Source organism: Salvelinus sp. IW2-2015, linkage group LG23, assembly GCF_002910315.2.
Source record: "Salvelinus sp. IW2-2015 linkage group LG23, ASM291031v2, whole genome shotgun sequence".
NCBI classification, from domain to species: domain Eukaryota; kingdom Metazoa; phylum Chordata; class Actinopteri; order Salmoniformes; family Salmonidae; genus Salvelinus; species Salvelinus sp. IW2-2015.
Window position 1 is genome coordinate 8,921,781 of NC_036863.1, and position 13,962 is coordinate 8,935,742.

Below are 13,962 nucleotides of genomic sequence, written 5' to 3' on the forward strand. Positions count from 1 at the left end.
TTAGTTTTATTTTCTATTTTTTACTAAACACTTAATTTTTTCTTTTTTTCTTAAAGCATTGTTGGTTAAGGGCTTGTAAGTAGGAATTTTACTGTGAAATGTGACAAAGGAAATTTGATTTGATTGGCTCAAACACATTAAGAAGGAAAGAAATTCTACAAATTTACTTTTAACAAGGCACACCAGTTCATTGAAATGCATTCCAGGTGACTACCTCATGATGCTGATTGAGAGAATGCCAAGAGTGTGCAAAGCTGTCATCAAGGCAAAGGGTGACTACTTTGAACAATCTCAAATATAAAATATATTTTGATTTGTTTAACACTTTTTTGGTTACTAAATGATTCCATATGTGTTATTTCATAGTTATGATGTACTCACTATTACTCTACAATCTAGAAAATAGTAAAAATAAAGAAAAACCCTTGAATGAGTAGGTGTGTTCAAACTTTTGACTGGTGCTGTAAGTAGTACTGCAAGGTTTTACACAGTCAAATGTAACAAATAACTACATTTTTAATAAAGAAATGTACAAACGATACATTTGTGACATCAATATTTTGTAAAGAAATTTCAAAAACAATTCAATACAGTAATTTGTGTGTAACCTATTTACAGTCCCTTCGGAAAGTATTCAGACCCCTTCACTTTTTCCACATTTTGTTACGTTACAGCCTAATTCTAAAATGGATTAAATACATTTTAAAAACTCTACACACAATGACCTATAATGACAAAGTGAAAAAATATTTTTTGAAATCTTTGCAAATGTAGTAAACTTAAAAACAAAAATACCTTATTCACCTAAGTGTTCAGACCATTTGCTATGAGACTCGAAATTGAGCTCAGGTGTATCCTGTTTCCATTGATCATCCTTGAAATGTTTCTACACCTTGATTGGAGTCCATCTGTGGTAAATTCAATTGGTTGGACATGATTTGGAAAGGCACACACCTGTCTGTATAAGGTGAGCAAAACCAAGCCATGAGGTCAAAGGAATTGTCCGTAGAGCTCCCACACAAGATTGTGTCGAGGCACAGATCTGGGGAAGGGTACCAAAAAATGTCTGCAGCATTGAAGGTTCCCAAGAACACAGTGGTCTCCATCAATCTAAAATGGAAGAAGTKTGGAACCACCAAGACTCTTCCTAGAGCTGGCTGCCCAGCCAAACTGAGCAATCGGGGGAGAAGGGCCTTGGTCAGGGAGGTGACCAAGAACCCGATGGTCACTCTGACAGAGCTCTAGAGTTCCTCTGTGGAGATGGTAGAACCTTCCTGAAGGACAACCATCTGTGCAGCACTCCACCAATCAGGCCTTTATGGTAGCGTGGCCAGACGGAAGCCACTCCTCAGTAAAAGGTACATGACAGCCCGCTTGGAGTTTACCAAAAGGCACCTAAAGACTCTCAGACCATGAGAAACAAGATTCTCTGGTCTGATGAAACCAAGTTTGAACTCTTTGGCCTGAAAGCCAAGCGTCAAGTCTAGAGGAAACCTGGCACCATCCATACGGTGAAGCATGGTGGTGGCAACATCATGCTGTGGAGATGTTTTTCAGTGGCAGGGACAGGGAGACTAGTCAGGATCGAGACGAGGAGGAACGGAGCAAAGTACAGAGAGATCCTTGATGAAAACCTGCTCCAGAGCGCTCAAGACCTCAGACTGGGGCGAAGGTTCACCTTCCAACAGAACAAAGACCCGAAGCACACAGCCAAGACAACGCAGGAGTGGCTTCGGGACAAGTCTCTGAATGTCCTTGAGTGACCCAGCCAGAGCCCAAACTTGAACCCGAACGAACATCTCTGGAGAGACCTGAAAATAGCTGTGCAGCGACGCTCCCCATCCAACCTGACAGATCTTGAGAAGATCTGCAGAGAAGAATTGGAGAAACATTCCAAATACAGGTGTGCCAAGCTTGTTGCGTCATACCCAAGAATGCTGTAATCGCTACCAAAGGTGCTTCAACAAAGTACTGAGTATAGGGTCTGAATAAACTCAGCAAAAAAAGAAACATCCATTTTTTAGGACACTGTCTTTCAAAGATAATTTGTAAAAATCTAAATAACTTCACAGATCTTCATTGTAAAGGGTTTAAACACTGTTTCCCATGCTTGTTCAATGAACCATAAACAATTAATGAACACGCACCTGTGGAACGCTCGTTAAGACACTAACAGCTTACAGACGGTAGGCAATTAAGGTCACTGTTATGAAAACTTAAGACACTAAAGAGGCCTTTCTACTGACTCTGAAAAACACCAAAAGAAAGATGACCAGGGTCCCTGCTCATCTGCGTGAATGTGCCTTCGGCATGCTGCAAGGAGGCATGAGGACTGCAGATGTGGCCAGGGCAATAAATTGCAATGTCCGTACTGTGAGACGCCTAAAACAGAGCTACAGGGAGACAGGACGGACAGCTGATCGTTCTCGCAGTGGCATACCACGTGTAACAACACCTGCACAGGATCGGAACATCCGAACGTCACACCTGCGGGACAGGTACAGGATGGCAACAACAACTGCCCGTGTTACACCAGGAATGCACAATCCCTCCATCGGTGCTCAGACTGTCCGCAATAGGCTGAGAGAGGCTGGACGGAGGGCTTGTAGGCCTGTTGTAAGGCAGGTCCTCACCAGACATCACCGGCAACAATATCGCCTATGAGCACAAACCCACCGTCGCTGGACCAGACAGGACTGGCAAAAAGTGCTTTTCACTGACGAGTCGCAGTTTTGTCTCACCAGGGGTAATGGTCAGATTCATGTTTATCGTCGAAGTAATGAGCTTTACACCGAGGCCTGTACTCTGAAGCGGGATCGATTTGGAGATGGAGGGTCCGTCATGGTCTGGGGCGGTGTGTCACAGCATCATCAGACTGAGCTTGATGTCATTGCAGGCAATCTCAACGCTGTGCGTTACATGGAAGACATCCTCCTCCCTCATGTGGTACCCTTCCTGCAGGCTCATCCTGACATGACCCTCCAGCATGACAATGCCACCAGCAATACTGCTTGTTCTGTGCGTGATTGTCAGTGTTCTGCCATGGCCAGCGAAGAGCCCGGATCTCAATCCCATTGAGCAATTCTGGGACCTGTTGGATTGGAGGGTGAGGGCTAGGGCCATTCCCCCCAGAAATGTCCAGGAACTTGCAGGTGCCTTGGTGGAAGAGTGGGGTAACATCTCACAGCAAGAACTGGCAAATCTGGTGCAGTCCATGTGGAGGAGATGTACTGCAGTACTTAATGCAGCTGGTGGCCACACCAGATACTGACTGTTACTTTTGATTTTGACCACCCCCCTTTGTTCAGGGACACATTATTCCATTTCTGTTAGTCAAATAGTTTTTAATTTACTTTTTTTGCTCTTTTGCACACCAGTATTTCTACTTGCACATCATCATCTGCACATCTATCACTCCAGTGTTAATTTGCTAAATTGTAATTACTTCGCTACTGTGGCCTATTTATTGCCTTACCTCCTTACACCAGTTGCACATACTGTATATAGATTTTTCTATTGTTATTGTCTGTACTTTTGTTTATCCCATGTGTAACTCTGTGTTGTTATTTGTCGCACTGCTTTGCTTTATCTTGGTCAGGTTGCAGTTGTAAATGAGAACTTGTTCTCATCTGGCCTACCTGGTTAAATAAAGGTAAAATAATAAAAAAGTCTCTGTGGAACTTGTTTAGTTTATGTCTCCGTTGTTGAATCTTGTTATGTTCATACAAATATTTACACATGATACTATTGCTGAAAATAAACGCAGTTGACAGTGAGAGGACGTTTCTTTTTTTGCTATGTAAATGTGATATATCTGTTTTATTTTATTAATTAGCAAACATTTCTAAAAACCTGTTTTTGATTTGTCATTATGTGGTATTGTGTGTAGATTGACGAGGAAAAATAACAATTTTATCAATTTTAGAATAAGACTAACGTACATTTTTTGGGGAAAAAGTCTGGTCTGAATACTTTCTGACGGCACTGTATATTTGATATTTTAGTCATTTAGCAGATAATCTTCTCCAGAGCGCATTCGTCTTAATCAGGCTAAGTGGGACAACCACATATCACTGTCAAATATACAGGATACCAACATTCCATTCCAGCTAAACAATGGATATGTAGTGTTAAGCATTTAAAAAGCAGTTAAAAATTAAAAAATCATACACATAAAATCTATTACTTAACAGTCATTAACAAATTCATAAAATCTATTATTTAACAATCATATTGTACACGCATGAAGGTACCCATAAGCAATTATTTCTAATGAAAAAACACGTATGGGAAAATTGGGTGGATATAGCATTTTGGAAATAAACTCTTCATATGCACCTGCTATTGCCTTATTACATGCTCGACGGGGTCTTGGCTCACTGTCAAAGCTGTCGGCCATGATGTATTTGCATGGGCGTCTAATTGTACCATCCTAACATATGATCCAGCATATGTTTGAAGGTAATGGTATTTAGACGAGCTTAGTCTCCAGCACAGAAGCATATGAAAATGACATTAAAGCTTTAAGAGCTTGTAGTTCCAACAGAGCCAAATCTAGGGACATTCAACTCAGTGTGCCATACAAAAGAACCACACAGATTCAATCCATCCATATAAGCGGGCCTCAATGAAACTCGGGACAAATCTAATTACACAGGTAAAAATGTAGTAAATGGCACAATACCGGAATAAACAATGCTCATGATGACTTCTTTAAAGCAGACATTAACTAGCATTTAAGCATACTCACAACAACAATAGATTTGTTAATTATATGGTGCCCAAGCTGTTATGTATCCAATCTAATGTTTTTTAAACCATATGTGGGCAGTGTTACACTGAGAAACAGTGTCTCTTTCTAAACAATAACAAATCTCCAGGCGCTTCCATCCTACATAATTATTAGAACAGTAGATGGACCACCTGCCTCTCTCTAGACTGTGTATTAATAATTATGACGGAGTTGACTTCCTGCCTCTCCAGACTGTTACATGTGTATTAGTAAGGAGTTTACTTCCTGTCTCTCCAGGCTCTTACATGTGTGTTATTACAGTAACTGTGACGGTTTTGACTTCCTGTCTCTCTCTGTCTGCAGGCTCAGGGCAGATCCTGCTGGAGCTCCTGTCAGGTAACCTGGGTGCCAGTCTGTTTCTGCTCTCTTGCCAACTCTTTATCATTCATTGTCACGCCAAACATAGTTGGCATGACAAAGAGTGACAAGGAGTGGACATAATAGCGCAAACAGATCTGGGGCAAGGTCAGACAGTTCCAACTTCAGCTGCATCATCTGGAAGGCTGCATCCCCAATGGTGAGTTCAAGAGGACCAACCTGAACGCAGCCTGGGAGGCTGAATCACCATCTTTGAATATTAATTATTGTAATTAATCATATATTACTGTTGCTCCTCCAGTGAATTAACTTTGATCCGGTCTCATAAGTCCGGTCTCATAAGAAACCTGCCAAAATAAATGTACATAATCTATTTAATAGTATATTTTCTTTAAATCGTTATTTATTTTATATTACTTGTATCTATCCCACTACCTGGGATAAGAGTCAAGAAATATAGGATAAAAATGAATTAGTCAACATTGCCCTCTTGTGGCAATATCATTATTAAACACCATTCAGTCCAAGAACAGGTGTCAGAAAGGAAAATACTCAAGGCATTGTCAAAAAAACATTTCCAGGAATGCTGCTTTTGCCGAGAACAAGTAACAAAATTATACATCTACACGACGTAGATTAGTCACATTAATATTTCCAGTCACTGCAATTAGCAACTATTCAAAGTATTAGGAATTAAGTCATGATGTATCTGTTATGGCACATAAGATGTACTTTGTAATTTCAGTTAAGAAAAACACATGTATTTGTATTTGTATTTATTATGGATCTCAGCAGCTACTCTTCCTGGGGTCCAGCAAAATTAAGGCAGTTATACAATTTTAAAAACATTACAATACATTCATTACAGAATTCATAACACACTAAGTGTGTGCCCTCAGGCCCTTACTCCTCAAACACATATCTACAACACAAAACCCATGTGTACGTGTGTGTATAGTACGTATGTTATCATGTGTGTGTATGCATCTGTCTGTGCCTATGTTTGTTGCTTCACACTCCCCGCTGTTCCATAAGGTGTATTTTTCCCCGCTGTTCCATAAGGTGTATTTTTCCCCACTGTTCCATAAGGTGTGTTTTCCCCCACTGTTCCATAAGGTGTATTTTTCCCCACTGTTCCATAAGGTGTATTTTTCCCCACTGTTCCATAAGGTGTATTTTTCCCCACTGTTCCGTAAGGTGTATTTTCCCCCACTGTTCCGTAAGGTGTATTTTTNGTGTATTTTTCCCCACTGTTCCATAAGGTGTATTTTTCCCCACTGTTCCGTAAGGTGTATTTTCCCCCACTGTTCCGTAAGGTGTATTTTTCCCCGCACACCTATTTAGGGGAGATGCTGGCTAGCGGAATAGAATGATTCATGACCAAAGCCCTCTTTAATAGTTACTGTACCTAGAACAATAGTTACTGTTTGTATGTCACAACCCACTTGGCACAGACGTTAATTCAACATCTATTCCAGTTGGTTTATTGAAATTACGTGGAAACAACGTTGATTCAACCAGTGGGAATGGTGCTTTGATTTGATACTTTTAAACTCGGACAAAACAGAGATGCTAGTTCTAGATCCCAAGAAACAAAGAGACGTTCTGTTGACTCTGACAATTAATCTTGATGGTTGTACAGTTGTCTCAAATAAAACTGTGAAGGACCTTGGCGTTACTCTGGACCCTGAACTCTCTTTTGACGAACATATCAAGACTGTTTCAAGGACAGCTTTTTTTCCCCATCTACGTCACATTGCAAAAATCAGAAACTCTCTGTCCAGAAATTATGCGGAAAAATGTATCCATACTTTTGTCACTTCTAGGTTAGACTACTGCAGTACTCTACTTTCCGGCTACCCGGATAAAGCACTAAATAAACTTCAGTTAGCGCTAAACGGCTGCTAGAATCTTGACTAGAACCCCCAAATTGTATCATACTACTCCAGTGCTAGCCTCTCTACACTGGCTTCCTGTTAAAGCTAAGCTAACCTACAAAGCATTACATGGGCTTGCTCCTACCTATCTTTCCGATTTGGTCCTGCCGTACATACCTACACGTACGCTACGGTCACAAGATGCAGGCCTCCTTACTGTCCCTAGAATTTCTAAGCAAAAAGCTGGAGGCGTGGCTTTCTCTTATAGAGCTCCATTTTTATGGAATGGTCTGCCTATTCATGTGAGAGACGCAGACTCGGTCTCAACCTTTAAGTCTTTATTGAAGACTCATCTCTTCAGTAGGTCCTATGATTGAGTGTAGTCTGGCCCAGGAGTGTGAAGGTGAACGAAAGGCACTGGAGCTGTCTCTGCCTGGCTGGTTCCCCTCTCTCCACTGGGATACTCTGCCTCAAACCCTATTACAGGGGCTGAGTCACTGGCTTACTGGTGCTTCTCCATGCCGTCCCTAGGAGGGGTGCGTCACTTGAGTGGGTTGAGTCATTGACGTGATCTTCCTGTCCGGGTTGGCGCACCCCCTTGGGTTCGTGCCGTAAGGGAGATATACGTGGGCTATACTCAGCCTTGTCTCAGGATAGTAAGTTGGTGGTTTGAAGATATCCCTCTAGTGATGTGGGGGCTGTGCTTCGGTAAAGTGGGTGGGGTTATACCCTGCCTGTTTGGCCCTGTCTGGGGGTATCGTCGGACGGGGCCACAGTGTCTCCCGACCCCTCCTGTCTCAGCCTCCAGTATTTATGCTGCAATAGTTTGTGTGTCGGGGGGCTTGGGTCAGTCTGTTATATCTGGACTATTTCTCCTGTCTTATCCGGTGTCCTGTGTGAATTTAAATATGCTCTCTCTAATTTGCTCTCTCTCTCTCTCTCTCTCTCTCTCTCTCTCTCTCTCTCTCTCTCTCTCTCTCTCTCTCTCTCTCTCTCTCTCTCTCTCGGAGGAGGAGGAGGACCTGAGCCCTAGCACCATGCCTCAGGACTACCTGGCCTGATGACTCCTTGCTGTCCCCAGTCCACCTGGTTGTGCTGCTCCTCCAGTTTCAACTGTTCTGCCTGCGGGTATGGAACCCTGATCTGTTTTCAACTGCTGTTTTCAACTCTCTAGAGACAGCAGGGGCGGTAGAGATACTCTGGATGATCGGCTATGAAAAGCCAACTTGAGGTGTTGACCTGTTGCACCCTCTACAACCACTGTTAGGTTTTTTCCTAGGTTCTGGCCTTTCTAGGGAGTTCTTCCTAGCCACTGTGCTTCTACACCTGCATTGCTTGCTGTGTGTGGTTTAGGCTGGGTTTCTGTACAGCACTTTGTGACATCAGCTGATGTAAGAAGGACTTTATAAATACATTTGATTTATTGTAATGAGCTGTTTTTACCAACACCTTAGCTCCTACCGTGGCTACCTGCTCATCGTCTATGACTCAGTATGAGCCCCTGACCACAAAATTTGCCTTCCCGGACTGACAATCTATAGAGAGGACCTGACTACTTTCATAAACAAGAGTTTAACCCACATTTTTCTCCCTGACCCATGTCCCACATCCTGGGGGCTGCTGTCTGTCTGTGGTTTACACTGGAACATTTTCTCCAGCTCACATTTTTGTGACATCCATTGTGTCTTGAATGTCCATCACCTTGAATCCTGGGTTGTCAATACCCAGCTACTTGTGGTGGTTGTTTTGGTTATTGTTGCTGTTGCATTGGCCTAAATTACTCTGAAAGTAGTGGACAGTGTGGGGTAGTCATCGGCACGGTTCTGGAGAAGTTGGAAAAGTCTGCGCGGTACTTGCCCATCTTGTTGCGGGAGATAATGGGCAGGAAGCTCTATCCCCACTGGACCTCCTGGGGGATGAAGGACGTCCGTACCTGGCAGGTGGAGCTGGTGGACTCGGCCGTCCCGTCCAGAAAGACCACCAGCTCAAAGTTCTGCTGCTGGAGGGTGTCTGCTGTCATGTCGTAGAATGGACTGGCCTTGTCAATGACATGGTACAATGTCAACAGGCAGACAAAAAACAGGTTGTCCTTGCCAGCGTCCACTGCAAAGTCGATGCCTACCTGGTCCAGAATTATATTTTCGCTGTCCGGCGTGACAGTTGTCCTAAGCAGCTTGCCGTAGATTTGGCTCCCGATGAGTAAGGTCTTACGGAGGTTGGCCACTCGAATCACCAGGCACAGGCGGCCCTTGTTCAGGCAGATGACTGCTGTATCACTGAAAGTCACTGTCTTTGCCCTCTTCTTGGGAAGGGAGATCTTGGCCAGGATCACACCACACATGAAGCAGTTGATAAAGACCCCAATAAGGGATTGGATGACGATGATGGCCACGGTGCCAGGGCAGTGCCCGGTGAGTGCCCGTACACCTTAACTTCTTATGGCTGGGGGCAGTATTGAGTAGCTTGGATGAATAAGGTGCCCAGAGTAAACTGCCTGCTACTCAGGCCCAGAAGCTAAGATATGCATATTATTAGTAGATTTGGATAGAAAACACTATGAAGTTTCTAAAACTGTTTGAATTATGTCTGTGAGTATAACAGAACTCATAAGGCTGGCAAAAACCTGAGAAGAAATCCAACCAGGAAGTGGGAAATCTGAGGTTTGTAGGTTTGCCTATCCAATATAGAGTGTCTATGAGGTTATATTGCACTTCCTAAGGCTTCCACTAGATGTCAACAGTCTTTAGAACCTTGTTTCAGGCTTCTACTGTGAAGGATGAGGGAATGAGAGCTGTTTCAACCAGGTGTCTGGCAGAGTGCCATGAGCTCAATCAGGCGCGCCCCCGTGAAAGGTAGCTGCGTTCCTTTTCGTTTCCAAAGACAAAGGAATTCTCTGGTTGAAACATTATTGAAGATTTATGTTAAAAACATCCTAAATATTGATTCTATACATCGTTTGACATGTTTCTACAAACTGTAATGGAATTTTTTGACTTTTCGTCTGGCCTGCGCGTCATGAATTTGGATTTTTGAACTAAACGCGAACAAAAAGGAGGTATTTGGACATAAATTATGGACTAAATCGAACAAAACAAACATTTATTGTCGAACTGGGATTCCTGGGAGTGCATTCTGATGAAGATCATCAAAGGTAAGTGAATATTTATAATGCTATTTCTGACTTCTGTTGACTCCACAACATGGCGGGTACCTGTATGGCTTGTTTTTGTGTCTGAGCGCCGTACTCAGATTATTGCATGGTGTGCTTTTTCGAAATCTGACACAGCGGTTGCATTGAGGAGAAGTTTATCTAAAGTTCCATGTGTAACACTTGTATCTTTTATCAATATTTATTATGAGTATTTCTGTAAATTGATGTGGCTCTCTGCAAAACCCCCGGATGTTTTGGAGGCAAAACATTACTGAACATAACACGCCAATGTAAACTAAGATTTTGGGATGTAAATATGAACTTTATCGAACAAAACATACATGTATTGTGTAAGATGAAGTCCTATGAGTGTCATCTGATGAAGATCATCAAAGGTTAGTGACTCATTTTATCTCTATTTCTGCTTTTTGTGACTCCTCTCTTTGGCTAGAAAAATGGCTGTTTTTCTGTGACTAGGTACTGACCTAACATAATCAGATGGTGTGCTTCGTCGTAAAGCCTTTTTGAAATCGGACACTGTGGTGGGATTAAGAACAAGTTTATCTTTAAAATGGTGTAAAACACTTGTATGTTTGAGGAATTTTAATGATGAGATTTCTGTTGTTTGAATTTGGCGCCCTGCACTTTCACTGGCTGTTGTCAAGTCGATCCCGTTAACGGGATCTCAGCCGATCTCAGCCTTAAGAAGATAACCAATGGTGGTCTCGGTCTCTAAGGAGTACAGGAAAGCCGTGGTGAGATCATTAACATTGACTATACAGTGGGCATGGCTGGCTGTGAAGTTCTGTCCAATTAGATCCCCATTGCTCTTGGCGATCCAGTGCCATAGAAGGCTGAAGATGAACCAGCTGACTGTGAAGGAGGCAATGAAGAGGACGAGGACGAAATAACAGTGGATCTCCACAATTGTCGTAAAGAAGTCCAACAGGAAAGCAAAGTGGTTGTGGTACTTGATGTTGCCAAACTCAATGTTGCAGCGGCCATCTTTGGTCACCAACCGGGTCCGGCGGATTCTGCTCTCTGTCAGGTAGTCATGGATGGGCCTCTGGACGAACTGAAACATCCTGGAGCTTTGGGGAAAAAACAATAACAATTGTGTAAGGCCAGGATAAACCGCAATGGAGGAACCACAAAGTGGTCAATTAGCTGGCAGACTAGTTTTATTTGGTTATACAAAATGAACATCAATAAAATGAATATAGATAGATAATCAGATAATCTTTTGAAAAAACTCATCCCCCATTTATATTGTTCACTAACCTTGTTCATAAAACAGCTCGTCAGCAATAGATTTGAAATGTGTCTTTGATATTCCACAAATGTTTCTTCCCGTAACAGGACATATTTTATTTGCCTTAGATACAGGAGATAAAACACAACATTGTGTGTTCTATTATGTTTTCAGTGCCTTAGGAGATTAAATAGTTGATCAAAGTTACATTTGATATTTCACAGTTACCCACCCTACAAAGTGGCATGAGTACATTTGTGGTTGTCATTGTTCCCCTGTTATGTAATTGACTAAACAAATCCCTGGCAGCAGTTCCACTGAAGGGAAACCAGACAATAGTGATGCCCTTGCACTTTACGATCTCTGTCTTAAATAACTATGGCAACCTCTCCCCAAGTAACCGTTCAACATAAGTCACTCGTCCTCTAATAAAACTCAGTGCGGCAACACTATTTCTGCCCTTAAAAAGACAACAGCCTTTTTTCACAATTTCCTATTCAGCAAACATACACACAAAACTTTGCACTAATAAAAATGTCAATAGCACTAAAGAAATAGATCACTTTCACACTGTTGGTCTGTCTATCTAAACAGTGGAAAATACACTTCACATACCTGCTAAGTGAAACCATGGGCCAAACTGCAGAGACAGGATCAATTCGGGAACTACTTCTCTGAGCAAGTTGCCATGAAGGCGTTGCAAAGGTTTTAATCTACAGTGAAATGTCCTAATCCCAGTCACATGCCATGGTGTACACAGCCCTCAAACAGACAGACAAGAGAGGCAGGTTGGAATGTTCCGACAGTGCATCACTATTTTAGCCTTACTAGACCCCTGTCAACACCCCACCACACTCCTCCGGAGTCCCTAGTACAGCCACTCACTCCATCCCTAGCCAGGGTGTCGTGGTTGGCTGTGGCTCTCCCTGACATGGTGGCCCATTGCACATGGTCTCCACCACCACCATATGTGAAGCCTCAATTCCAGAAATGGAATATTCTGGATTCAGTCGCCACACAGTTTGCCAGAAAGCACACAATAACTATGACAGGCAGAAGGTGCACCTATTGAAGATGGGACAGCGTGACCACTGCAGCATCCATGCTGGTTTTATTTTCAACTGAAACCATTAGTCAATGAAATAGGGAGAAAAAAATACAAAGACATGACTCATTGATGTCTTTTCTTCTCAATTGTTCTTTAAATACAGCAGATGCTTCTAGGAAGGTGCAGTATCATTGGTTTTAGGGACCCTATTCAATCCAACGCTTGTTTCCTATGATTGTAGCTGTACCATCAAGTGTATGGTACTGTCTTATATAATTTTGATGTCAATTTTTAGATCTGTGTTTAAATACATGTTCAAAACACTTTCATTTTCATAAAATTGGGGCACGTAACCTCAGTTCGCAGATTTACTCAACTATTTAGTCTGACCACACGCACCTGTTTCTTTGGTTTACAGAACTATTACTGAGAAATGCCCTAGATAATTTATTTCTTTGCTTTTACCAAATAGATATAAACATGATACTGCCCTGTAAAAGTCTGTATTTTGCAAACAGATTTGAGTGTACATTAAATATAATGTCTTACAATTACACCATGCTTGTATTGGCAATATCAGAGGTAGGCTTGTTATGTAAATCAAATGATACAAACCCCCCCAAAAAGTATTTTAAATCAAGGTTGTAAGGCAACAAAATAGGAAAAATGCCAAGTGGGTGACTACTTTCGCAAGTGTCACGTTCTGATCTTAGTTCCTTTTTTATGTCTTTATTTTAGTTTGGTCAGGGTGTGAGTTGGGGTGGGCATTCTATGTTGTTGTTTCTATGTTTTGTTCTGTGGTTATATTTCTATGTGTTTGGCCTAGTATGGTTCTCATTCAGAGGCAGGTGTCGATCGTTGTCTCTTCATTGAGAATCATACTTAGGTAACCTGTTTTCCCACTATGGGTTGTGGGTAGTTGTTTTCCATTTTAGTGTTTGCACCATTCGGGACTGTTTCGGTTTTCATTTTGATTCTCTTGTTTTTTTTTGTATTTTGTATTCATTCTCATTAAAAGTTATTATGGATACGTACCACGCTGCATTTTGGTCCTCCTCTCCTTCCACCAACGAAATCCGTTACAGCAACACGCATAACCACCAAACCAGACAGGCAAATTCAGTGCAGCTAAGACAAATCGCCTTAAATCTACAGTTTTATATAGAGCCAATGCTGAATGGAACTCTTTACCAATCCATATTTCTCAGGCAAAAAGTAACTACAACTTCAAGAAAAAAAGAAAAGAATGTGAAAGACCATATGATTGGACAGCAAATAGAAAGCATCAACTGAATGTTAAATGTGTTTCCTGTCAGGTATTTTAATTATCTGTATTGTCTACTTGTTGAATGTTTGTGAAGTCTTGATTGTGGTTGTTTATAATGTCTTGATAATTGGTGTTGGACCCCAGGAAGATTAGCTAGCGTTACAGGGTTAGCTAATGGGGATGCTAATAAAAGTTACACATTGAAATAGTGCACCAGGAATCATTTTCTTCTGTATAACACTTTAATTTAAACAAAT

At 41.9% G+C, this 13,962-nt stretch overlaps 1 protein-coding gene across 1 annotated transcript; it reads right to left on the reverse strand.

The window, feature by feature from the left end:
* Positions 1–8,349: 8,349 nt before the first annotated feature.
* On the reverse strand, positions 8,350–12,022 carry kcnj1b (potassium inwardly rectifying channel subfamily J member 1b). Its single transcript, XM_070434272.1, is given in 4 exon segments — positions 8,350–8,782; positions 8,784–9,415; positions 10,848–11,229; positions 12,006–12,022. Coding segments are annotated over 4 exon segments (1,167 nt in total). The 3' UTR covers positions 8,350–8,646.
* Between the last annotated feature and the right edge of the window lie 1,940 nt (positions 12,023–13,962).